Source organism: Endocarpon pusillum (genome assembly GCF_000464535.1).
Source record: "Endocarpon pusillum Z07020 unplaced genomic scaffold scaffold344, whole genome shotgun sequence".
Classification (NCBI taxonomy): domain Eukaryota; kingdom Fungi; phylum Ascomycota; class Eurotiomycetes; order Verrucariales; family Verrucariaceae; genus Endocarpon; species Endocarpon pusillum.
Window position 1 is genome coordinate 610,047 of NW_006916325.1, and position 24,911 is coordinate 634,957.

Sequence of the window (24,911 nt, forward strand, 5' to 3'; positions counted from 1 at the left end):
GCGGAGGTGGCCATCGAGAAGGGGGCCGAGGGGTTACTGCTTTTATCTAGCATCAGAGAGAGCACCGGGACAATATTTTGCCTGCAGGACACTCGTTTGCCCGTCGAGAGGTGCTGACCGTATCATACTGTGTATTCTATCAGTTCAAAAGAAAACCTTGCCATCGGCACAAGCTCCATTTTTCAATTGCGCTAGAAAGCTCAATATTCTACTTTGTTGCTACTTATACGTCACCACGGATAATCAACCGGAATACTATTCGCTCCATGGTTTCGAAATCGTGGCGGCTCCCGACCCATTCCGAGCTCATTGGCCACGAGATCCTCAATTGCGCTCGCCCATTTGACCAAAGTGCCCTCCTGCCAGGCTCGGTGCTGCAGCGACAGTCCAATAGGGATCCCGGTGGGGTCGAGTCCAATGGGGATGGTGATTATCGGATATCCTAGATGTGTATCTTCAGGTCAGCTATGTCTTTGGTCAGCTAGGTCTTTGGTAAGGAAGGATATTGGTGGAGGAAGCAGAGGGTAGGGAAGACGGAAAATGGGAGAGGGGAAGGGGTGCTGACCTGCTTGAGCTGCGATCTGCTGTCCTACGCCTAGACAGTCACAGAGAAGTAAGGCATCTAGCTCGATAGCCTCGCCGTTAGAGGTGGTGTGTTTGAGGGCAGCATCGATACCGTGGTCACGGCAGGTGTGTTGAACGTATGCCAGAGCTCTGTGGTAGGTTTCGGTCTCTCGGCCTTCGGTTGCGGCTACTATACTCGGCGCAATCCATCCTTGCCGACCATCAGCTTGGCTTCAGACTACATGACGGAAATCAGGAACGTGTCCTACCTGCCCGGATGCAAAGCCTGGGTTGTCCCCGGGATTCGCTCCCTCCGCTGCAGCATGTTCGTCGTTGTAGTCGACAATATCTTCGAAAGTTTTGATAGATGTTCCGCTGAGTTCTGCAAGGGATGCTGTGATCTCGTTGTAGGCGTCTATATCGGTGACTGTCGACTCCCGCTTGTCAGGGCTGCCAAGGCACCTGTTCGTGACGTATCAGCGATGGCTAAACGGCAGCATTATATGAGGATCACCAGCCCCAGCGTCCGTTCCTTGCTATCCGATCATTTGCGCAGGGGAATTCTGTACGGAGTACCTCACCTCCGTGCTTCTCGATAGCATCGAAGACCTTCTGACAGACTTGCTTCAGATCACGAGGTACGAACTCCCAACACCCTTTCCAAGGCAAGCCGAATTTGGCTCTTTTCAGGACAGCTTTTGAAGATAAGAAGTGGTAGTAGTCTTCGTCTCGACGTCTCACAAATGATATGCTGAAGGAATCTCTCCCATCTGCACCGGCTATAACGTTCAATCCGTGAACTGCATCCACCACATCGTGTCCTAAAGGTCCGACGGCGTCAAGGGTTTTGCTGATGGGTATCACTCCACTTTGGGATGTCAGCCCCACAGTACGCTTAATACCAACAACACCATTGATGCCCGCAGGGTTGATGATTGACGTATCCGTCTCAGTCCCGAGAGCAAGAGGCACAATATTCGCAGATACAGCCACAGCCGATCCGCCACTTGAGGCCACTACGTTGACGAGTCATTCATCTAGCATAGAAATCAACCGATATCGACGTACTGGGCCCCTTGGCAAGGTCATATGGATTGCGGGTTTGACCGCCGCGAGCTGAGTATCCAGAGGAGCAATCCGTGGATCGTAGAAAAGCCCACTCGCACATGTTGGTATGGCCTAGGATGATGGGTCCAGCGTCCTCAGGAGTTTTATAACGTGAGCATCTCTGGGCACAATACTATTTTATAGTGCTAGTGAGCCAGCGGTCGTCTGCATTCTGTCTTTAGTAGCCATATTCTAGAACATCTAGGGTTACTTCGAGCAGCCTATGTGCTCTAATGGTGAACATACGTCCTTGACCAGTACTGGTATCCCATGGAGGCTGCTTCGGAGGTTGCCATGTCTTCTTTCCTCGTCGAGATTCGCCGCAATGCTGATAGCATCCGGGTTTACCTCAATGACTGATTTGAGATAAGGATCGACCTGATCGATATTAGAGTCATCGCTGCGACAGACATCTAGCCAGACACTGGCGCTAGTCTTGTCGGTGTTGCGTAGATCCGCCCACCTTTCGTACTCGGTCCAGGCAGAACCTTACATACTCAACGGATGTGAAGTTCCTGTTTGATAAATGGCGTTGAAGATCGTCAATCGTTGCCTCATACACTTCTTGACCGTTCAGCTTCCCAGGCCAAAATCGCGGTGACAGCTCCTCTCTTAGCTGATGTTTCCGAGCCATGACGGCAATAAGCAGGTTCCTACTCGAGCTCTGATCAAGGATTGAAATACTTCCTTGGTCTGATATGTTGACGCTATTCCTCTCTCTCTCTGACCTTGTTCGTATCTTGTACCTTCGACCTTGCAGCACCTCCCGTATTTGCTTTTTGCACGGACTACTCATGGTGCAACTTCAGACCGTGCGCCGTATTCTCTCGTACGAAAGCCATCACGTGGCACGAAGTTGCTCCGCTGCCGCTTGGTGACGCGCCCTGTCGCGCTACGACTGCCAATCTGCCTCGGCAATTCTCAACGGGGAGAGAGAGAGACAGACATCACGATGCAACAGATACTGCTATAAATATTACTCCTAGTCCTGCGATAGTGCTTTGATTCCGGATCGTCGTGTTGTCTTAGCATCTTAACAGAGGAGATTGAGTGAGTATTGACAATGGCTACTCCCAAGATAACGCTCTACCTCGACGTTGTGAGCCCTTTTGGGTATCTGGCCTACTATGTTTTGAGGGTATGTCGATAAGCCTTCATATTTCATATAGTTACCGATTCCTCCGCTCTCCTCGGTCTCGCCTTGCTTTCATCCTAGGGTACTTCTCCATTCGGTTTAATTGGAGTGGTCTTACAGGAATATCTCTTTAATCGACTTGTTGGATTGTCTTGTATCTACCTACATTCACACTTAATTGATGACCGGTGATCGGTGGACCAATGGCCTTTTTTAGAACCCATCGGGCCTTGCATGTCCTCGATCCGGTCATCTAGCTGTCCTCCTCCGAGAAGATCTCCGCTATCCAGCATTGTGTCATGCTATAGCTTCGGCACCATCACTGGTATCTTTTTTACCCGTATCGTTAACCTCAAATAGCACTCCCCAATCTTCCGTCCCTGCGAGATTGAATACGTCCCCGTCTTCCTGGGAGGCCTCATGAAAGCCTGCAATAACAGACCACCCCTGGAGATAAAGAGTAAGTCAGCACTGCTTATCTCACCATGCCCTACTTAACCCATCCGTGACCGCCGTTCTAACCAACACTTTCTTTCTTCTCCACCCCAGACAAGAACAAATGGATCGGCAAAGAACGCCTTCGATGGGCTTCCCTCTTCAACATCCCCATAACCCGCACCATGCCTCCGAATTTCCCCCCTCTCACCCTCCAGGTCCAACGTGTTCTCACCGCCCTCCAACTATCCTCTCCATCCTCCCTCCCAACCGCCCTCGACGCCCTCTACCACTGTTTCTGGGTAGAAGGCACCCCTGACATCAACAATCCTAGTACGTTCGGCCCAGTACTGGAGAAAGCCTTGGGAAAGGAGCTTGCAGTGAAGGTCATGGAGGACGGGAAGGAGGACAATGCGAAGAATAAGTTAAAAGAGAACACGGATAGGGCTTTTGAGGGTGGTGCGTTTGGAATGCCATGGTTTGAATGTGTGAATAGGAAAGGGGAAACGGAAGGCTTCTGGGGATTTGATCACTTGGGGCAGGTGGTCAGTTTCTTGGAACTGAATGGTGAAGGAGGTGGGAAGGTGGAGACAGGGTTGGTGGAGGGGATGAAGGCGATGCTATGATGATGGGAATGTGCACGTGGCAGTAACGACCACAACTGTCAAGGCGAATGCCTGAGATATGGATGGGTACAAGGCAACTGTGATGACTGAAGTGTCATGGCAAGCTCGTATGTGATGTTGTCATTGGCCAGGCCTATCTTATATCGGGTTAGAAACCATAAAACAACAGCTCAGCCATCCGTTTATGCTCGTGACAATCTCATCGTGCAATGGCCCTCGTCATTCTAACCAGCTTCGTGTGCGTACCGAAAGGAGTTTTCGACCTCTAGAACCTTGGCTCGGTAGGAATAGCAGCCTGTCTGTGGTAACTGCATCGCTCGATACGTATGTGCTCAACCGAATCTGGTCTCCTTGTCCTTGATAGGCACGTCCGAACCCGTTGTGCTCTTGTACTGGCCTCGGAGGAAGTCAGAGATCTGCTCATCCTTGGCCTGCTCGACGGCGCTCTCGTTGCTCTGGTCCCCAGCGCCCATGAATCTCTCCTGGACAAAGTCGACACCTATGCGAAACAGGTTAGGTCGGCTTTTTGTGCAGTTGATATTGCATCAAGTGAGATGTGGACCGAGGTCTAAGAACTGGGAATATGGATAATGAGCTCACCCTTGTCGAGGTAGTCCTCATTCTTCTCGCTTTCCTTGCCTCCACCAGCAGCGGAATTGAGCTTGTCACCGAGACTCCCTAGGAAGCCGCCGCCTCCAGACTGCTGGCTGGTAGACTTCCCTTCTGATGCCTGAGCCATTTCGCCCTCATTGTTATTCTTATTGCCACCGCCGAAGCTGCCTAGGGCACCTTTGAGTTGATCCATTTTTAGTAGTTGGTTGATTGCTTGTATATATTGAGGTTGACGAGGTGTGCTCAGGCGGTGGTGCTAGTATCTTGCAGGAATTGTCAGTGAGAGCAGAATAAAGTACGTCTATTACTAGGTCACAAGTCAGGTGTGTAATGGAAAGGTCAAGAATGTTTGAAAGAGAAAGCAAGTATTTAGAACGTTGTGCGAGTGTAACCTGCATTCACCATCGCTTGAGGCAGGACTACCCCACCGATAATTATGACCCGCGCTTCCAGGCAAGGAAGGTGAGAGGTATTGAGGGTACCCTGTAGATTACATCACTCAAGCGCTGTTCTTTTCTAGTACTAGTAACCCACGATCGCTTACCCTCAACTTGAAGTTCCCCAGACCAATCTGTCTTGGCGGATCGGAAGGCTGTGCATAACACACGAAAATGCAACCAGCCAACGAATCACCCTCACGGTGCCCTCCCATTAGTCTGTTATGAAAAGTATATCTACGAGTTAGGTTCGAAACCTAAAAGCGCTGTCCTTTGGTGGAGTGGTAGATATACGGTTCCTCTCTATTCCCTCAAAATGTGCTTGGAGTGTAGTTGAAGTGTATGGAAGTGCGTTCAGACTACGTTGGGATTGCGTTTGGGGTATGTTTGCATCCAAAGTGCACTGATACCATACGCCCAGCACATAGAGGAGGACATGGGAGTTCTCTAAGAAAAAGCTATCCTGGATATTGCCATAAAGAGCAACTTATCCCTGTTGGTTCTACAAGAAGCCAGGCAAAATGACAGATTCCGAAGACTGCCATTTAATCCCAGTACGTGAGAGCCAGGGATGGTAAGTGCCATAATAGTATCATATCAGCCCTAGCATCCTGCCAGCCTCTCCAAAATCTCTCTGACTGGTCATGTTCCTTTTTGCTACACCAGTGCCATACTGTGCACGTGATCTTGATTTCGACGAGCCTCTGTACATGTAGTATGCCATATATGCGCCGAGCGCACTTCCCACTACTCCCAGACCACCAAATAGAGGGTAAGGTGAAACATGGACCATCGTTGTTTTTGTACCATCGACTTTCGTACTCTGAGGTGAAGTTCGCCTGATTCGACCAGAGGAATACCGAGAGACGATTGGCAACGAATCCAGACTCGCAGTCAAGAATGTCGATCCAATGTTCTGAATTGAAACTGAAGTTGGACTATGCCATGGCAAACAAGGGTGTGAAGTACGCATCTCAGATGTAGGGCTAGAAAAAACGTCCGACGCGCTGACAGGCCCTCCAAAGCATTCCTGTCTGAAGTTGGTCGTCCATTCCAACAGAACCGGATACCTAGAGACCAAGGCATCTTGCAGCCACCTGCGTGGAGGTATCAAAGGTGGGTTCATCAATGCCATATATCCTAACAGCAAGCAGTCAAGGGAGGAGGCTTGACCTGTGCCAAACACCCAGCTCTGACCTCCACTCTTATTCACAAGGTCACTGAGCGGCTCAAAGAAATCCGAAGTGACTGCGTCTAGTCGAAATTGGTTCTGTTGGCCAATTTTACCAAGCATACTAGCGACTGTCTGTTTTGGCTTTGCGACCAGATTCTTTGGAATGTTTCCTGCCCCTCGGGCACCCGTATCACCGTCTTCCGTGCTGGCGGCTTCGATGTCCAATGACGAGAGCCCTAGATGCTCTGACCGGACTTTCGCAGCATCTCGCAACCTGTGAGGAAGAATCCATTGCTTGGGCCACGGTAGTATCTGGGCAAGTGCCGGCCTTGTCCATTCTGTATAGTTCTCGCTGGATACGTAAAGCGAAAGATCGAGGAGGGGCTGGCCGCGCGATTCGAGGAAGGAGAAAAATCTGCGCAGGCGAAAGGTCAGAAAGCTTTAGAAAACTCTGGAAAGGATTGTGTATGCGTGTCTTACGCGATAGTATCTGCTCGCTGTTGGGCGTTCAGGTCTTGATCGAGGTCACATTTCCCCAAGGAGTGCTCCCGAAGAAAGTTCACAATGCCGCCAAAGCCGTGTACCCATGTGGAGTCGACCTTGAGCACAGGTAGGCCACCTGCAGCTCACATGTCAGTTCATAGAAGAGACGCATACATGCCTGGCATATACTTGTCGGTACGACTGAAGGATCACTGCATGGGATCAACCGCCAATCGGACGGTGGAAGACACTGCTTTAGATAGGCGACAGTGGCTAGACATTGGGCATCAATTGACGGAAGACCAAAAGCTGGTCCCCAAACATGCAGCTCAAGCACCATGTTGCGCCATTATCTTGGTTGTGAGGAGAGATTCTGGAGGAAGATAACTCATAGTTTGAATGTTGCTACGTGTGTGGGTAATGTTTCTGCATTGTTTGCCGCATTGGCCTCCGTAACCAAGGGAAATTGCTTGCTTGCTTGCTTACTACGTAAGCTTGCTTCTCTTCTCCCTTCTCTTCCAGTTGACAATGAAGCTCAGAACATTTCCACCATCTTGTGTTGTGACTGCAAATGAACGGTAGGTCCATTCCCATAAGAATAGAAAATGAGCTGTGACAAAGTAGCGCAAGTACAGGTCCGTAAGCAAAGGCATAGCATCGGAATTATCGTGTGGGTAACACTACCGTCCCATTGAGTGGCAAAAACCTGGACGGCACAACGCTAGGTCAGGCCATTAACGATCTTCTGAGAACCTGTTCTGGTTGCTGGTTGCGGAGCTATCCACCTGAACTGGGATGTGAGCGAAGGAACCAACTTCGCTATGGCTAATATAACCATTTCAGCATGATAAGAGCAAGCATTCCAGGTGCTACTACAGCAGAGAGAGGTGTCACCACGACACTCATTCGATGATCTTACTCGTCTCTTATCATAAGCATTCCCATCTGACGGAAGCCATCCTTGGTGCAACGTGCTTTCAGATCAGCAAACGTTCGAGAATCCCTCCATGATCCAAGCTCTGACGATGTGGCGCTGGTATCAGACTTCCCGGAGCAGGAAATACTCATCTTTGATGCTTGCCCGGCTATCCTGAAGCTCCATCTGAGTGCAAAATAACTGGCGAAGCAATTCCGAACCTGAGATCTGATGGCTTTTTCGGAATGCAGGATTCAAATCCCGCTGCGCATTGCGCGACACGGTGGTCATCTTTCAGCTCACTGGATAAGCAGCACCGGACGTGGCTATTGTCACTGTATCATATTCGATGGCTTGCTCTATTGGGATAGGATGACCCTAAGGAAAGAGGTAGCTCTCATCGAACGTGTATCAACCGATCAGCAGGCGGCAGATTGAGGCCGAGTGATCAAGCGAGAAGGAACCAACAAAGAACGTACAATAGGCTTGACTGTTGCCTAAATCGTGAAAATAACGAAGGCAATGAAGGAATACGGTTGAGGAAGAGAGACAGACCATATTCTGCATATTACCTTCAGAGACTCGATGAATGATTTAATCAAGCAAGAAACAAACCCACTAATTCATGAACAAAAAATAATAATCTCAGAGCTGGGTTCGAATCCACAGCTATTCTTTTAGAGTGAGCAAAAAGTTCGCTTTGTATCTCCACTCTCTACCGCCCGAGGGTTAGGTAGATACTGGAAGGAGAGACACGTCCGCTATGAAAACTTAGCTACTGCCAGTTTTACTGCCTGCCGTTGGACCACAAAGAGTTTGCGTGGGACGACAGGAAAAAGTTGCAGAATAAAATAATATATACCATCAAATGGTCAACCATAATCTGCGAAGCTAGCAAACTCCACGTAGGAAGTACTCACTACTACCGCATACACTATACCTAGAACGCCCAGAAACGGTATTTTGTTTTGCACGCAAGTATACTACTTGATTTAGAGAGTATTTCACTACAGGTAGCGTTGTACTCCGTCTCGAAGCATTTCAAGGCATGGGGTTCCGGGTGGTTGCATGAAGTCGCACGTTCCATTGTTCCTCTCACAGTGCTTCGAAGAAGGGTTTGACGACGGTCTACGATACACCTGTACTAGACTATGTCAAGTTCGCGCTGATAGGCTGCGGACAGCCGTGTGAAAGTGATCGAACTCCTGAATTAGAAGGCTTGGCATTTGATACTGTAGGATCGGAGGTGACTTTGTGGGCCGCCGTAAACATTTCCTCTACTACGTGTTGCAGGATTGTATGTCTTAACGTCAACTCTTCGGATCGAGTCCACAAGATGGCTTCGTTATTAGGCGTTGGCTATGAGTCCAGTAGCGAGGATGAGAACTCTGCAGTTGCGCCCAAGCCAGACAACAACTTGAATGCTGCGCTCGTGGCGGCTCCTGATGTTTCGCTAGAGGTTTGGTCCCTGCTCTGCCAGCGCAAATGGGAGCGCAATACTAATATCTTGCAGGATCGTGCGCAGATGCAGCTGATGCTAGCGAGAAATGACGATAACGCTTTGACGTACAATGTGACTTACGATAACCTTGCGAAACCTACGCAAGGTCCTGCGAACCCCTTCAAAACAACGAATGGTAATGCATTGAAGAGGAAGAACGTTTTGACAGGCACTGCAGAGGAGACGGCCATCAGCGAAGCAACATTCAGAGCAGAGCACCGTACGTTTCAGAGTCTTGGTTACACGAAGGATCCGTCTGTAGACGGGGCATATGTGGGCAATCGAATAACTGCCGCGAAGTATGGTGGACGTGACACTGTACAGCTTAAGCCAACCAAAGATGAAAGTGCCGCAATACGGGCAAAGCGCCAAAAGAAAGGAGACTCAAGCATAGTCGAAGGGGACGGCGCATATCTTGGACCATGGGCCCCATACAAAGACGATGATATCGCATACGAGGAAGAAGCTGCAGCAGTAGATCAGGAACTGGCGTCGGACGAGGAATGGGTAGAAGAAGGTATCGTCGAAACGAATCTACCAGCGCCACCAAAAGCGGCGACAGCATATCAGGACGATGTTTCAACTTCCGAGACCACGGAGTTTCATGGCGCGTCCCTACTCGACTATCAAGGTCGAACCTACATGCACGTACCACAAGATCTAGATATAGACCTTCGGAAAGACCCGGGCAGTACCCAGAACTATCACCCCAAGAAGCTCATACACACCTATAAATCACACACGAAACCGATCACCTCCCTTCGTTTCTTTCCCTACTCCTCCCACCTTCTTCTCTCCAGTTCGGCCGACAGCAAGGTCAAACTGTGGGATGCGCATCACGCCCGTGAGCTACTTCGCACATTCTCCGGCCACACAAAATCCGTCACCGATACGGACTTTCACCCTACCGGCAGGACATTTCTCTCTGCATCCTACGACCGCCAGATCAAACTGTGGGACACGGAAACCGGAACATGCATATCGCGCTTCTCCAGTGGCAAGAATCCCCACTGCATCAGATTCCAACCGGCCGATGGTGGCCACGAGTTCCTGGCCGGTATGTCTGACAAGAAGATTGTGCAGTTCGACACCCGTTCTGGTGAAATGACCCAAGAATATGACCACCATCTTGGGCCTATCAACAGTCTTACATTTGTCGATGAGAACAGGCGGTTTATTTCGACCTCAGACGATAAGAGCCTGAGAGCATGGGAATACAATATCCCCGTCCCCATCAAGTTCATCGCCGACCCCTCCATGTTCGCATTAACGCGTGCTTCCCCACACCCATCGGGTAAATACGTTGCGTTCCAATCCGCCGATAACCAGATTGTGGTCTATGCTGCAGGGGACAAGTTTCGACAGAACAGGAAAAAGGGATTCAGAGGGCATAACACAAGTGGCTATGCCATCGATGTGGCTGTCTCACCTGACGGGAGTATTGTGGCGAGTGGGGACAGCGGTGGATATGTTTGTTTCTGGGATTGGAAGACCGGGAAAATGTGGCATAAGATCATGGCTGGTGGAGAGGGGAGAGGAGCAGTGACATGTGTGGCTTGGAATGGGCAGGAAAGTAGTAAGGTTGCTACTGGTGGACTGGATGGGATTATTAGATATTGGGATTGAATCCTCACAAGCGCTTGTATGTCCTCAGGCTTCTGTGGCAGCACGCTTCCCCTGCAGATACAGCCCTACCCAGCATGGTCGCTTTGGTTTGAGCCCGAGACTTTTCCTGGCTTACGAATGGATTAGAGCATGCATGAACTTTCTGTTTGCAACCAGATCGTCGGCCATAGAATGGCGCTTTATCGACTGCTGAGGAACACGCCATTTTGCGCGTTGATACTTTAGTAATTCCGTGCAAAAGAACCGTGGTCAAGCGGACGAGCAGCGGACCCGGCAGACGGTTTCGAAATGACAGCCACCAAAGTTTGATGCTTGGCTGTACGGAGTAAGGGGTCATTTGTTAAGGTTAATGTGACTTACATACCCAGTGTAACTAGTACTACATTGTGCTTCACTAGCATCCCCCACAGATTCAACAACTCGCGAGAGCAAAGCAGAAACACACTGACTACTACCTAGTAAGAGTAAAGCACCAACCACTACTCCGTACCAGCCTGAGAAGCATACTCCGGAGGTGGAGTGCTCCGACTTCCACTCCCTCTCGAATCCGTCGACCGATAACACGGCAACGTCGAGCTTTGCGACGATCCCTCCGAATCATCCCCCACCCCTTTCTCCCCTTCTTCCTTCGTCTTCCTGACCCACCGGTCCTGCATCTCATAATACTCGACATTATTCTGCAGGCCCGGCCCCAACCCTAGCTCCAGATCTGCATCCAGCACCTCCCCGTATCTCCTGTTCCTCCTTCTTTGCCATAGCCAGTAGTGCTCGACGCAGATGTTCAGGACGCAGATCAGGAGGATGGTGCCGAAGATGTCGCAGACGAGGATCACTGCGATCCAGAATTCGTGTGGCCAGCGGAGTTCGGTCATTTTACTAAGTGGCTGTAACTTACCGTGAGTGGGGATTGGGCAGGACCGGCCTGCTGCGGGGATTGTGTATTGAACGGGACAGGTAGGATGATTGGGTAGGGATGAAGTGATTCGTTGATGTAGTCTGACTGCTTTTCCTAAGGGTAGACGGGAGAGGAACAATAACCCGACAATGATTACCCATTCACTGCACGCTCCTGTGCATTTGTATCAGCATAGAAAGACGCTTTGCAATATCTTTGTCCAATCTGTCGTTGTTGCCGTGCTTTCAATGCCACTCTTTTAGTCTACTGTCAGAATCTCTCTTGTTATCCCGGCACTTTCACTGAAGTTCTTTGTTCGATTCCCGCAACCCTTTTTGTAAACTGCCCTTTCATCCACCATCTTCACTTCACACTCAATTCCCATTACCACCTTCAGAGAACATCCTTGCCTTCGCCTGCTAACGTCCAAAAAACCAGTCTTTGCCAGACAGACCGCAAGTGGTTTTGAAAGGATAACCACGAGCGGAATCAAAAACCACCATGCTCGCTTTGTTTGCCCTTGCAGCCATCCTGGCCATCGAAGGCGCCTTCGCCGCTCCAGTTGACGAAGAATTCAAGTGCCCTCAATTCCCCTTGGCCGATAATCCTAACCCCAAATGCACCTACTCCGGAGCTCAAGCTGTTGAGATCACACCGGCACAAATCCTCACCGTTGCACCCACCTCAGCCACCTGTGATTGGATCATCAGCAATGAGTGCCGCACCAATGAACAAGCCGCGTTATGGATCAGCAAATCTTTCACGCAGATGGGTATCTTCACAAAAGCCGAACAAGCGGCGTTGATTGCTCTGATGGCGTTTGAGAGCGGCGAGTTCAAATACAACACCAACCAACAGGGCCACGTTGGTCAAGGCACCCGTAACATGCAGTCTGGCGAGTACAATCTCAAGTACGCGCAGTCGGTTCCGATGTTGCGTGAACCACTGCAAGCGATAGGGACTTGGGATCTCGGCAAGGTCCTCAAGCTTGTATTGCCGGATGAGCTGTCCTTTGGCAGCGCCGCTTGGTTCCTCCAGACGCAGTGTTCGCCTGATATTCGGGAGGGCTTGAAGAAGGGCGGTGAGGAGGGTTGGGCCAATTACATTAAGGAATGTGTGGGTACTGAGCCTGAGCCTCGAAAGGCCTACTGGCAGGCTGCTGTCAAGACCCTGGCTTAAGAGTTGTGGCCGTAATTTCCTTCGTCACGGGTGGCTTGTATTTTGGGAAGCCGAGCTTTGCATGACACCTTTTATCTTTGTCATAGCTATCGCGTTTGTACAGCTTCAGAGGCTTCCCCACAGCTCTCGTGCTTTTGACAGACTTCAGCCGGTGAGTCTGTTGAGTCTGCATGTTACAGTACGAAAATCGGAAATTTTTAGTTAATCAAGCAGGGTATCCATCAAATCAAACAAAAGCAAATCGAGGCCCTGGTTTGCTTTGATTAGTTAGTATTTAATCGAAATGCAGTAAGCAATATATTTCTATGGAATTACTTGAGTTCTCGTCCAGATCAAGTGTCCGCCAAGACCAATATTATTCTATCGAAAATATCCTCAAATATTTTACAAGAGACTTATCTGTCAAGACTTCAGTTTGACTAGTTACTAATAACATCTCAAATCCACGGAGGTTGATTTGCTTTGACGAAAGCACTGATTTGGTTTGATTTGTTTGACTAATTTAATGTGATGGACACACTGAGTCGCTATCCTGGCGGAGAAATTCATGGCTGGTAGGCTTTTGTGAACGATGGATGGATGGTTACTGAGTCAGATGGGTGCTTGAATGGCGACATTGGGAAATTGTTTGGCTAATACATGTTATTTTCAAGACACGGATCACGGGGAAATTTCAATTGGAATTTCAGGTGGTAAAGCCAAGCTTCGCACCCTTACAGGGTGCAAAGGCGCCCCCCAGGAGACTACTAACCAACTATCCACCAAACCGCGGTAAAATGACGGTATTTTCTAATTGGTCCAACCTGGCACTAGCGGCCTTGGCGAGCGGAACCTTAATCAAATACAAACCAATCAGATGCCAGGATGGAAACCTTATTTTATCAAGATGGTATTGTACCACGGAGATTTAGGTTTAAGGTTACGGGCACCAAGGCCGCTAGTGCCAGGTTGGACCAATTAGAAAATACCGTCATTTTACCGCGGTTTGGTGGATAACAACCTCGACTTTCCGGAGCCTGGCACCCCTGTCAGTAAGACACTGTTTGTTGTGCTAGTCTCTGGTAGTGGGCTGTTGCTCGCTAAAGGGAGATCTGGTGTAGCTATCCTTTCGATTGGGAGTCATGCATGACGTCTCCCTTTACCGCATTGCTACTATTTTTCTGACTGGCTGAGCCGAGACATTCTCTATCTGAGCAGTCTCGGTCTGTGGTCTGATATCCATGTAGGTAGATATCTTCGTTGGCCTGTGTTCAAAAGCTAACTCATAACTCTTCTCCTCGGTCATCTCCATCTCCTTCTTTACCCATCCCAGAATGTATAAACACACCAACACTTACCTCGTTACTCCATCTACTCTCTAGCCCCATATCCTTCCAAGCCCCTAACAGATCAATCTCCAACACCCCTGCCTTCGCCTTGCTATCGTCCTCCTCCGTCCGACATCCCGCATCACCTAGGATTTTCCTCTCAACCCTTTCCCTCGGCACCACCTTCCCCAAAATCGTGACCAAAAATCCTTCTTCTACACTCCTCTCTCCCAGATCTGACATCCAGATGCCTAATGTACCTAGCGCTTTGAGTGAGATGTACATCCTCAAGTTTTTACTACTGCTGCTGTTGTATGGTTCGAAATAGGTTGATGTGATGGCGCATGCGCCGGTCATTTTGCCTAGGAGACCGAGGATTGCGATGGATGTTGGTATTGGGTTTCTTTTTGTTGGAGCTGTGGTGGAGGCAGGGTGTCGATGTGGTTGGGGTTCTGCGATTGCGGTTGAGAAGGAAAATTCGTAGATTGGGTGCACGGTTAGGATGTCGTAACCACGGATGGGGAGGGTGACTAAAGTTAGGTTCGAAGGAGAGGTGGGAGCCGTTGGGGTGATGGGTTGGGAGATTTGGCCTTTGACGTGAGAGCGGATAAGAAACTGTCCAGAAGGTCCTGATTTAAACCTCATATCTTCTTCTGAGGATGCAGCGTGCACGCCAGGGAAGTCGGTGATTGGTATCAGAGCGCTGATTTCATGGTCTGAGACGTTGAAGAGGCCGAGAATGCCATTCCCGGTCTGTGCGGCTCCGTTGTAGGTGCCTACTTTTAGGATCCGACCCTCGTAGTAGGGATCATAGATATCAATTGTTTTGCCGACCACGCTGGGTCGTAAGATGACTGTCTGACCTCGCACATTTTGCGCCGTGAACTGCGCAATGAGATCAAGGTCATGGTCTCCAGGTGTATCGGTGATGTAGATTGGACCGCCACTCACGCATCTTGCTGCAGCGTGGAAGGAGGAATAAGGATGCGAGGTCTGAAACATATCCCAATCTGGAAGGACGTTGAGATGCTGCACAAAAAGAGCATTATGGGCATTGCAGAAGATATGCCAAGGATGCGACGCCGGAATGGTGGGGAAGAAGTCGTCGCTGTTACGGAGGAGGATTCTAGGAGTGTTGACAGCCAGGAAGGATTGAAACAAGATTTGCGGAATCTGGCTCATACAAGAGATGGCCTTTCCAGAAAAATGACGTAGATGTGCGGTGGTCCAAGCCGACTGATATGCCGTTGTAAAAGCCCTTCGATCTGCTGTCGATGTAATCAAGTCCAGGTAGAATTGCACGTCTGTTTTGACTGAAGTTACGCCGCAAGACGCCAGGAATTTATAGAAGTCATCGTACATTTGATGGATATCTGATGGATCCACAGCAAGCATTTTGCCTCCCGCTGTTCTAGCATCCTTTTCCAGTTCAATGGTTTTGTAACTCTTTGCGATGGTGCCAGAAGGCGATATTCCGCCCCAGTAGCCATGCAGGCCGTGCCAGACTGCGACATTGCTGATTGCTGGATGCTTATCCTTGATTTTTGCGACAGTTGGCTTGAGGCCTTGAGGAAAGCCTTTGTTGTTTGCCTCGAAGTCAGTCCAGCCGCGTTGAAATTGGGAAGTCTTTCCTTGCATCCCATCAAGCGATTGCCAATTATCATCAATGATCAAACCAGAGACATGGATGCCATTTGCAGCTAAATCATCGAGTGCAACGAAAAGCTTTTCCTCGGTCAGGTCTTGTCCAAGGGAGTTCCAAGTGCAGTAGGTCAATCCATCGTACCATTCCTCAAGCCATTGTGGTTTCGGCTCGGACTGTGTGCCGTTGCTAGCATCATCTTTTGAAATGAGTATAGTGGTTGAATCTATAGACTCGGTCTTCACATGGGCAGCATCAAGAGACACCTGCTCGGTTGATGATCTGCTCTGAAGAATAATTCTCCGTGCCTCGTACATAACTGCGGCATTTGCTACCTCAAAGTCATCTGACACAGCGGCAAGGAACTCGAATTTACCTTCCACTCTGCCATCATTTCTAGCCGCAACTATGATATGACCATCTGCGTCTGACCTGAAAACAGTCACTGTATCATTGACTCCGTTAATTGGTAAGAGCACGGCATGTTGCCCTTCACAAGTAAGGAAAGAACACAAGAGAGCATCTTCAGTGATGTGGAACCTGCGCTCCCCATGCCGAGGTGCAAGCCAGGGGCTCCATATTCTTACCAAAGCCATATAACGGCAAAAGCCAGTATTAGACGACCCAAATATCTTACTTTCATACTTGGCATCATCGGCACTATTCCTTGGTATGGGGTCTTTAGATTCAACTTTGAACAGGGTAGCTCCTGGGGCTTGGCTCTGAAGTGATGTTATTTGCCATTGCTGTAGGTGTTCGTCGCCAAAGATTGATGACGCCCAAGTATGCGTCAGCTTATCCTGACTTCCTTGTGAAAATAGAAGGGATCCATCTGAGATTCCGAATTGGTCTTTCATCCACTGCCATGGCACGTTGGGACCAGCACGAAATTTGATCGTAAAATATGCCAGATTGTCAGCATTAGGGGCAGGGTCAAGCTTGAGTGGCGCTGAGAAGCTATAGTTATAGGATATGGGTGCGGAAGCGCCAATTAGAGTAAAAGGTGTGTTGGCAGACGGAACAAGTGGTAAATTCTCCCATGTATTGGAGTCTTCAGTCGGCTTCGTGGGACAGTTATGCCAGACAGACACTTCCCATGCAACTTCTGGCAAAGACTTGCTTGCTTCCAGGAGGACAGTGAACTCAATCTAACACAAGCTTAGCAAGAAAGATGCCTTCCTAGTCTTCCTAGCTCTCACTTCTCGTTGTTTCCTTCCAATGACGGTCAGTTGGCCCAAAGGAGGGAAACAGACCAACTTCGCCAAAACCTCCATCTGCGCTGGCCTTATAAACCTTATCTGCGACGGTCTACCAGGAGGCTTGATTTCGGCTACCTCTGTCATCAAAAAGAATGGTATAAGACAGATAAACAAGCTGATGTAAAGATGTGATAGCAGCCTCAACGTGGGCCATGTACACGGAGATGGAGGATATACAGACGGTATAGGCAGGAAATTTATGAAGAGAGCCTCAGCGTTCGGAATGAGCTTATCATGTGCGATGGCAACAAGATCAGAACCTTTTACATTTCTGTCACCTGCTAGATTATGAGTCGTTGGTCCCAGGCGTGATTTCGGGAATGCGTATTGTGGAGGAGAAGCTTACATAAGGCAGTGCCAAGAGAGATCCGCGAATGTTTTCGCGCGCGACAAATACTTGAAGAAAGTCATCATGTCGACCTAGACTTACCCCAGATTTCCTCCAATCGACTCTGCGCCTTTGTCTTGGTCGGCTGTTCTCGATGCCGCGCAGCGCATCGTTACTTTCGACCCCTCGATTAACCAAGCCACATGTCTGCTTGTCGTGTCAACGGAAACTTTCATACCCTGGGTCACAGCTGGCGCAAGCCCAGCAGAGACGATGGATCACTCGAAATCATATCAGGAGGATCAGGGATGCGATGCAGGACTGGGAGGAAAGAGCTGAAGCCATCAGGAATGGACAGAAGCAAAGCATACTAGCTCTGCTGGAGGAGCGAGGCTTCGTCCATCAGATCGTTGGGTTGTTGTAGTCCCTGGACTTAACATAGCCATCTACTGACGGACGTCCAGTACGCGCCAAGATCTTGATTACCTGCTCACGGAGCGTCGAGTTGGTGCGTATGTCGGAGTGGATCCTACTGCTCCATCGCTCCATGTGGGCCACTTAGTCCCATTCATGGCACTTGGATGGCTTTATATTCATGGATATCAATCTACGTTCCTGGTAACAACTATGCCGCCCTGCTCTTCCTTGCTCTACTGACAAGAACAGCTGGGCGGAACCACCTCGAAGATTGGTGATCCTACTGACCGGCAGGCCGCTCGAGAAGACAAACGTCCCTCTGAACGCAAGATGGCTCTTGCAAACATGCACTTACAACTGAAGAGACTGGGTGCAACGATGGAAGCATATGCCGGGAGGAGAGGCTATGCACGAGAGTGGGCATGGAGGAGAGATGTCGCTAATAACAGCATGTGGTATCAGAAGTTGACATTGTCTGAGTTTATGCGTGTCCTTGGAAGTGGAGCGCGCTTGGGACCACTTCTTGGGAGGGATACGTGAGTATTACTTCTGCGCATGTCATGGATCTCTCAGCTGACATTTTCCTTCCGAAGAGTCAAGAACCGCCTTGAAAATGGCACTGGCATGTCTTACGCCGAATTCTCGTACCCTCTACTGCAGGCATGGGACTGGTGGGAGCTGTTCAGAAAGGGGACGCAGATTCAAATTGGCGGTGCTGATCAGTTCGGCAACATCTTGGCCGGAATAGAGACCATCAAGGCAATGAAGAAAGTGGAGGCAGTACATTTCGAGTCCGACGAAGCATTCCAAGGCCACGTGGGTCACACCTTCACAGCCTCGATGAGCAAGGCACCCAAAGACGGGGGCAATATCAATGAGCCGATAGGGTTCACTGTCCCGCTGCTCACAACCTCGGCAGGTGTGAAATTTGGGAAGACTGCCGGTAATGCTATATGGCTGGACCAGCAAATGACCAGCACTTTCGATCTGTACCAGTTCTTCCTTCGATCCGCAGATGCGGATGTTGAGAAATATCTCAAGCTCTTTACCTTCCTACCCATTCCAGAAATTCAGAGCATCATGGAAGAGCATCAGTTGGACGAGTCCAAGAGGGTTGCTCAGCACAAATTGGCTGTTGAGTTTGTGGAACTCATTCACGGGTTGGGCGCGGCTCAGAGTGCTCAGAAGCAACATATGACAATGTTCGACAAAAACCTCACGGTAGACTCCGTACGTGCATCCCAGCTTGAAGCGGAGGGCAAGGAATCTCGAGCTCCTGGTGATTGGAATGTTCAACTCAACAAGTATGCTAAGCCGACAAGTGCTGCTGATACCCCTTCGACACATATGAAACTACCGCGTTCTCTGGTGGTGAATCAGCCGTTTGCCAAAGTGCTTTGGTCTGCGGGTCTTGTATCATCAAGAGGTGAAGGGTCGAGGCTCATCGAAAACAAAGGGTGCCACATTGGCTCGAAGATTGCGCGTGGCGCTACCACGGCTCAAATGGGTGATTATTTGGCATTTACTCCCTTGACAACTACAAAGCCGTCAGAAACCGGGAACTACCTCATAGACGGAGATCTCCTAATCCTCAGAATAGGAAAGTGGAAGATGAAATTCATTACTGTCATTAGCGATGAAGAATACCAACAAGCCGGGCTCACGTGTCCTGGGTGGAAAGAGGGTGATGATGCTGGGAGGGAGGATTATAAACAAGTACAGCGAGAAACCATGGATTTCAGAGCCGAGAGGAGACGGGAGCGATTGGGAAGACAAAAGAAGCGTGAGGCATCCGCCGGGGTGGTCAGAGACTATCAGATGGAGAGCGAGTAGAGATGGCACTGATACGACCAGCGGTACGGGATGCGTTTGTCTATGCCGTACCCCGTACAATATCCGTGTACCAATAGTGGCTCCCCTTGCAACACTAATCTAAATGTAAAAATGTAGAGACAACATCCTCACATATGAGAATGCCAGGAATAGAGACTGTCCTTATCACTGTGCTCAAGCATGTGTTGGTGCTCATTGTTTCAAGGGATACTATTAGAGTAGGCACACGCTTCACCTGACAGAGTACTAGGCAGAGCACCTAGGTACTAAGGGGTAATGGACACATGAGATGGGAAGAATCTACTATGCGACGTGCTGGGGCTGTGCTGTACTACAGTATCAGGCGGAATTGATGGTCCCCCCCGGTCAAAATATCTTACAAACGCCTTTTTACATACACACCCCTGTCAGATCTCTGTTGCTATATTGCACGAATTTTGTTCATCCTGCAAATCCTGCAAACTCTACGCATTCTGTCAGTTCTACATAGATACTAATAGACCTGATAATAGGATAAAACACAAGCAGCTGTTGATACTGTATGCGATTCCATGTCTTCTGACCATCTTAAGGAGCTACTTCAATCTATGCAGGCGAGATGGAAGCAATTGTGGAAGTCAATAGAAAGTAAAAACTTTGATATTAAAGACTGGTCCTATTTAGGCTAGTTCACAGCGTCCATACTTAATTTTACACAGTGCGTTTTGTACAGATACTAACGTTTTCAGCAAGGGGGGTACAAAAATTCGGCCTGTAGCCGTAGTATGTTTTGTGCCATTGCTGGAGACGGGAGGGCCTAGCCTAGCCCATTACTAGGAAATACCAAGCCTACAGCTACGTACTACCTAGTACGTAAATTACGTAGTTTGACACGCTAAAGTGGTAGGTGGTCGCGCCTACATCGCGTTCCCCACGAATTTTGGAGATTAGCATCGATATGCAACCCAATTGATAGTCTCGCTTGTCCTCTATTCCTTCAACCCAGCAACATGGCGAGAGACGACGTTCATCCTGCTGCATCATTCCCAGCGACTCCAACCCCGGCCTTGAAGAAGTCAACCTCCAATACTCAGAACATGAAAAACCAGAAAACTTTACTTGGGTTTTTTCAGAAAACACCCACCTCTGCCTCGACTACCTCATCGCTGCCAGATCGGGTTGTCACTGACGTTAAGAAGCCGTCTGTTCTTGCTACCAAGAACTTCACCCGGAAGAGCAGCTCCCAGATCACCCCAGCCCCGAGCAGTGATGCCCTGGACGAAGACGACAATCTCTCAGAACAGAATGTATCCAAGGAAAGTTCTCGGTCCAAAGAAGGTCTGCCTTCACCTGTATCGTCAGCTAATGGAGAACCTGTGGGGCAGACCCTAGCGGACGCTGAAGAGTTGACTGCCTTTGGAACACCTTCTCGCAAGGTCAGCCAAGCTGGAGTCATTCCCATCCTACAGATAAAGTTAATGTGACATAGGCAAAAAAGAAGATGTTGAGTTACGCCGAGTCTGATAGCGAAGGTGCAGATAGCATTGATGACGATGTGTTCAAACCTACAGCAAAAAGTCGGCCAGCAAGGCCGAACAAGAGGAGGAAAGTCTCGGAAAGCGCTGACGAGGATGTGTACGAGGATGAGAATGTTTTCGATGACGTTGACCACGGTACGCTTCGAGAATTTCCGCGCGGTTGGTCGTTATGCTGACTGCACAGATGAGATTGACAGTTTCATAGCGCCAGACGACTCCGACGAAGATGTTCAACGGCCGGTCAAGCGGAAAAGGGCCTCACAGCCTCAGTCCCGTAAAGTCACAGCAACTCAAAGTCCAGGGCAAAATGATGAGGAGGATGAGCTCGAGCCATCTGGAACATCAAATGCCCAGCGATGGATCTTTGATCCTAATAATCCTAGGGCACTGCAACCCCGGCCAATTAATGCACAAAGCAAAGCCCCAGGAGCATATGATAAGAAACAGAAGCCAAAGGCTCATACGAAAGAGCCAGAAGATCGGTATCCTTGGCTGGCAGATATACGAGACATCGATCGGCATCCTCGAGAGCATCCAGAATACGATCCTCGCACACTATACATACCTCCACTGGCCTGGGCCAAGTTCTCACCCTTCGAGAAGCAATACTGGGAGATCAAACAGAAATTCTGGGACACCATTGTATTTTTCAAAAAGGGCAAATTCTACGAGCTCTATGAAAATGATGCCACCATTGGGCATCAGCTCTTTGATCTCAAGCTGACAGATAGAGTCAACATGCGCATGGTCGGAGTTCCCGAAAGTAGCCTTGAACTCTGGGCAAACCAATTCGTGGCCAAAGGTTTCAAGATCGCGCGAGTTGACCAGCAAGAAAACGCGCTTGGCAAGGAAATGCGTGAAAGAGATGAGAAAGTCAGCGGCGCAAAAAAGCAGGACAAGGATAAGGTAATCAAGCGAGAGCTTGCATGCGTGCTGACTGCGGGAACACTGGTCGATGGATCAATGCTCCAGGATGATATGTCAACATTCTGTGTGTCAGTAAAAGAATCATTGATCGATGATCTACCGGCCTTTGGTATCAGCTTCGTCGACACAGCAACAGGCCAATTCCACATGACAGAATTCGTGGACGACGCCAGTCTCACAAAGTTCGAGACCTTCGTGGCTCAGACGAGACCACAAGAAATCCTTCTCGAAAAGGGCAATGTCTCAGTCAAGACACTGCGCATACTCAAGAACAATACAGGACCAACCACAATATGGAATTACATGAAGCCAGGCAAAGAGTTTTGGGAAGCAGATATCACCATCAAAGAGCTCCAGGCAAGCGAGTACTTTCCGGAAGCTTGGCCAACCGTGCTAGAACAAGCGAAGGAAAAGGAGCTCCTCATGTCAGCATTTGGTGCGCTGACCCAATATCTGCGGACTCTCAAGATTGAGCGCGACCTGATAACGATCGGTAACTTCTCATGGTATGACCCAATCAGGAAGTCGTCGAGCCTTGTTCTCGATGGCCAGACCTTGATCAATCTCGAAGTCTTTGCCAACTCATTTGATGGCGGTTCGGAAGGCACTTTGTTTCAGCTGCTGAACCGTTGCATCACCCCTTTCGGGAAGCGTATGTTCAAAGCATGGGTGTGCCACCCTTTGATGGACATCAAGAAGATCAACGCCAGACTCGACGCAGTAGAATCACTTAACGCTGATACTGTTGTTCGAGATCGGTTTACCTCTCAGATGACAAAGATGCCAGATCTGGAGAGGTTGATCTCAAGAATACACTCCGGGCATTGCAAGGCTCAAGAATTTGTACGGGTCTTGGAAGGCTTCGAGCAGACAGACTACACGATTTCGTTGCTAAGCAGCAGTAGTGGCAACTCATCTGACAGCGAGGGTGTTATCGGACAACTCATTGCAGCTATGCCTGATCTTGGGTCGAGGCTGGAGTATTGGAAGAGTGCATTCGATCGTGAAAAGGCCAAGCAGAACGGCATACTTGTCCCAGAACGAGGAATCGAAGAGGACTTTGACGATTCACAAGACACGGTGGAAGCGATCCAGGCAGAGCTGAGCGACCTTCTGAAGAAATGGCGTAAAGAGTTAGGCAGTTCAGCCATCTGTTTCCGCGACAACGGAAAAGAGATCTTTCAGCTCGAGGTGCCGGTCAAAGTTGGTAAGATCCCCAAGAACTGGGATCAGATGTCGGCCACGAAGCAGGTGAAACGGTATTACTTCCCTGAGCTTCGCGCTCTGATACGCAAACTGCAAGAAGCCCAAGAAGTGCACTCTCAGATTGTCAAAGAAGTTGCTGGCCGGTTTTACGCCCGCTTCGACGAGAATTACGAGATCTGGCTTGCGGCCGTCAAGATCATAGCACAGCTCGACTGCCTCATCTCTCTAGCTAAAGCATCAGCCAGTCTCGGTCAGCCCAGCTGCCGCCCGGTCTTCGTTGACGACGAACGCAGTGTCCTCGAGTTAATCGACCTCCGGCACCCCTGCCTCCTAGCCAATGTCGATGACTTCATTCCCAACGACGTCGTCCTCGGCGGCCCATCCAATGCCAGCATGACCCTGCTGACTGGCGCAAACGCCGCCGGCAAATCCACCGTGCTGCGCATGACCTGCGTCGCCGTCATCATGGCCCAGATAGGCTGTTACCTTCCCTGCGCATCCGCCCGCCTCACACCCTGCGATCGCATCATGTCACGTCTGGGGGCACAAGACCACATCTTCGCCGCACAATCTACCTTCTTCGTTGAGCTGGCCGAGACCAAGAAGATCCTCACCGAGGCCAGCCCAAGATCGCTCGTCATCCTCGACGAGCTTGGGCGGGGAACCAGCTCTCATGACGGCGTCGCGGTCGCTCACGCCGTCCTCCATCATCTCGCTTCCCATGTCGGCTGTCTTGGCTTCTTTGCCACTCACTACCACTCGCTGGCTCAGGAGTTTGTGGCTCACCCCGAGGTGGAGGCGAAGAGGATGCAGATCCTGGTTGACGAGGTGGAGAGACGGGTCACGTTTCTCTATAAATTGGAAGCGGGCGTGGCGGAGGGCAGTTTCGGTATGCACTGTGCCAGTATGTGTGGCATCCCGAGGGGAGTGGTGGATCGCGCGGTAGTGGCGGCGGAGGAGTGGGAGCATACAGGCAAGAAGGTGAGGGAGGGTGAGAAGAGGAGGGAGGTTGGGGGTGAGTTGGCGTTGGGGGTGTTGAGTGATGTTGCTTGGGTCTTGAGGGGTGATGGTGCAGGTGAGGGAGGGGATGGCAAAGAGGTGGACGAGGGGATGGATGAGAGAGGGTTGGAGGTGCTGATGAAGTATATTGAGGCTCTGTGATGGGAAGACACGGTCTGTTGTGATAGTGTGCGGGTAAGTCTTTCTTTGTCTTTTGTCCCTGTTGTTTGAGCTGGCAAGGCGGATTGTACTTCAGCGGGCGGTCTTCATATTACTAGTAGACAGTTCAGCGAAGTCCAGCGGGATTGAGCAGTTATAGTACTATGTTAGAGGTACGCCTTTCCAAATCGTCTCGCTTTTTTCGTCTTCCATTTGTGTCATGTTTTTTGTTAGCTGGATCCGCAGAGGAGCTAGCGCGAGAGTGCGAAAGTGCGAGAGAGCGAGAGAGAGAGAGAGAGTGTGTGTGTGTAATAGATCAATGGAGCTCTTGAGTCAACATTAAAATGGAGACGATATATTTTCCTGGTTATATCGTCTCAACTCAGACAGATAAATAGTTGTCTGGCACAGCTGCTGTCTCTTCCTCCCCTTTTCAGTTCACTGGTCAGCTCAGTTAGTCACTTCAATCGGGCATTTAGAGCTATCATGGGATAACTAGCTCATTTGGACGACATAGGTTACATATATGCGAGAGGAGTTCGTTCTATGTACAATGTCTGACTGAGGAGGTATGAGGCTCTCGGGCGAATGGGATTCAGAATGTTTCCGAACTGGGACGGGTGAGCA

General features: G+C 49.7%; 10 protein-coding genes across 10 annotated transcripts; 5 read left to right on the plus strand and 5 right to left on the minus strand.

Annotated features, from left to right (window-relative positions):
* Positions 1 to 230: 230 nt before the first annotated feature.
* Positions 231 to 2,305, minus strand: EPUS_00655 (uncharacterized protein; the record flags this gene model as incomplete). Its single annotated transcript, XM_007804684.1, has 7 exons — positions 231 to 442; positions 566 to 775; positions 812 to 1,026; positions 1,079 to 1,580; positions 1,633 to 1,804; positions 1,918 to 2,101; positions 2,169 to 2,305. The coding sequence occupies 7 exons, from the start codon at positions 2,303 to 2,305 to the stop codon at positions 231 to 233; spliced, it is 1,632 nt and encodes a 543-aa protein (XP_007802875.1).
* A 429-nt stretch (positions 2,306 to 2,734) lies between these two features.
* Positions 2,735 to 3,867, plus strand: EPUS_00656 (uncharacterized protein; the record flags this gene model as incomplete). The annotated part of the gene is made up of 3 exons (XM_007804685.1): positions 2,735 to 2,809; positions 3,167 to 3,266; positions 3,356 to 3,867. 3 exons carry the CDS (start codon positions 2,735 to 2,737, stop codon positions 3,865 to 3,867), a joined length of 687 nt encoding a protein of 228 aa, XP_007802876.1.
* A 332-nt stretch (positions 3,868 to 4,199) lies between these two features.
* EPUS_00657 (uncharacterized protein) lies at positions 4,200 to 4,672 on the minus strand (the record flags this gene model as incomplete). Its single annotated transcript, XM_007804686.1, has 2 exons — positions 4,200 to 4,366; positions 4,468 to 4,672. The coding sequence occupies 2 exons, from the start codon at positions 4,670 to 4,672 to the stop codon at positions 4,200 to 4,202; spliced, it is 372 nt and encodes a 123-aa protein (XP_007802877.1).
* An 836-nt stretch (positions 4,673 to 5,508) lies between these two features.
* On the minus strand, positions 5,509 to 6,913 carry EPUS_00658 (uncharacterized protein; the record flags this gene model as incomplete). Its single annotated transcript, XM_007804687.1, has 3 exons — positions 5,509 to 6,505; positions 6,571 to 6,709; positions 6,763 to 6,913. The coding sequence occupies 3 exons, from the start codon at positions 6,911 to 6,913 to the stop codon at positions 5,509 to 5,511; spliced, it is 1,287 nt and encodes a 428-aa protein (XP_007802878.1).
* A 1,912-nt stretch (positions 6,914 to 8,825) lies between these two features.
* On the plus strand, positions 8,826 to 10,616 carry EPUS_00659 (uncharacterized protein; the record flags this gene model as incomplete). The annotated part of the gene is made up of 1 exon (XM_007804688.1): positions 8,826 to 10,616. The coding sequence occupies one exon, from the start codon at positions 8,826 to 8,828 to the stop codon at positions 10,614 to 10,616; it is 1,791 nt and encodes a 596-aa protein (XP_007802879.1).
* A 479-nt stretch (positions 10,617 to 11,095) lies between these two features.
* EPUS_00660 (uncharacterized protein) lies at positions 11,096 to 11,488 on the minus strand (the record flags this gene model as incomplete). Its single annotated transcript, XM_007804689.1, has 1 exon — positions 11,096 to 11,488. One exon carries the CDS (start codon positions 11,486 to 11,488, stop codon positions 11,096 to 11,098), a length of 393 nt encoding a protein of 130 aa, XP_007802880.1.
* Positions 11,489 to 12,012: 524 nt separating this feature from the next.
* Positions 12,013 to 12,690, plus strand: EPUS_00661 (uncharacterized protein; the record flags this gene model as incomplete). Its single annotated transcript, XM_007804690.1, has 1 exon — positions 12,013 to 12,690. The coding sequence occupies one exon, from the start codon at positions 12,013 to 12,015 to the stop codon at positions 12,688 to 12,690; it is 678 nt and encodes a 225-aa protein (XP_007802881.1).
* A 1,262-nt stretch (positions 12,691 to 13,952) lies between these two features.
* On the minus strand, positions 13,953 to 16,913 carry EPUS_00662 (uncharacterized protein; the record flags this gene model as incomplete). The annotated part of the gene is made up of 2 exons (XM_007804691.1): positions 13,953 to 16,787; positions 16,839 to 16,913. 2 exons carry the CDS (start codon positions 16,911 to 16,913, stop codon positions 13,953 to 13,955), a joined length of 2,910 nt encoding a protein of 969 aa, XP_007802882.1.
* Positions 16,914 to 17,380: 467 nt separating this feature from the next.
* Positions 17,381 to 19,476, plus strand: EPUS_00663 (uncharacterized protein; the record flags this gene model as incomplete). Its single annotated transcript, XM_007804692.1, has 4 exons — positions 17,381 to 17,646; positions 17,691 to 17,844; positions 17,893 to 18,179; positions 18,237 to 19,476. 4 exons carry the CDS (start codon positions 17,381 to 17,383, stop codon positions 19,474 to 19,476), a joined length of 1,947 nt encoding a protein of 648 aa, XP_007802883.1.
* Positions 19,477 to 20,465: 989 nt separating this feature from the next.
* Positions 20,466 to 24,287, plus strand: EPUS_00664 (uncharacterized protein; the record flags this gene model as incomplete). The annotated part of the gene is made up of 3 exons (XM_007804693.1): positions 20,466 to 20,891; positions 20,945 to 21,128; positions 21,178 to 24,287. The coding sequence occupies 3 exons, from the start codon at positions 20,466 to 20,468 to the stop codon at positions 24,285 to 24,287; spliced, it is 3,720 nt and encodes a 1,239-aa protein (XP_007802884.1).
* Positions 24,288 to 24,911: the final 624 nt, after the last annotated feature.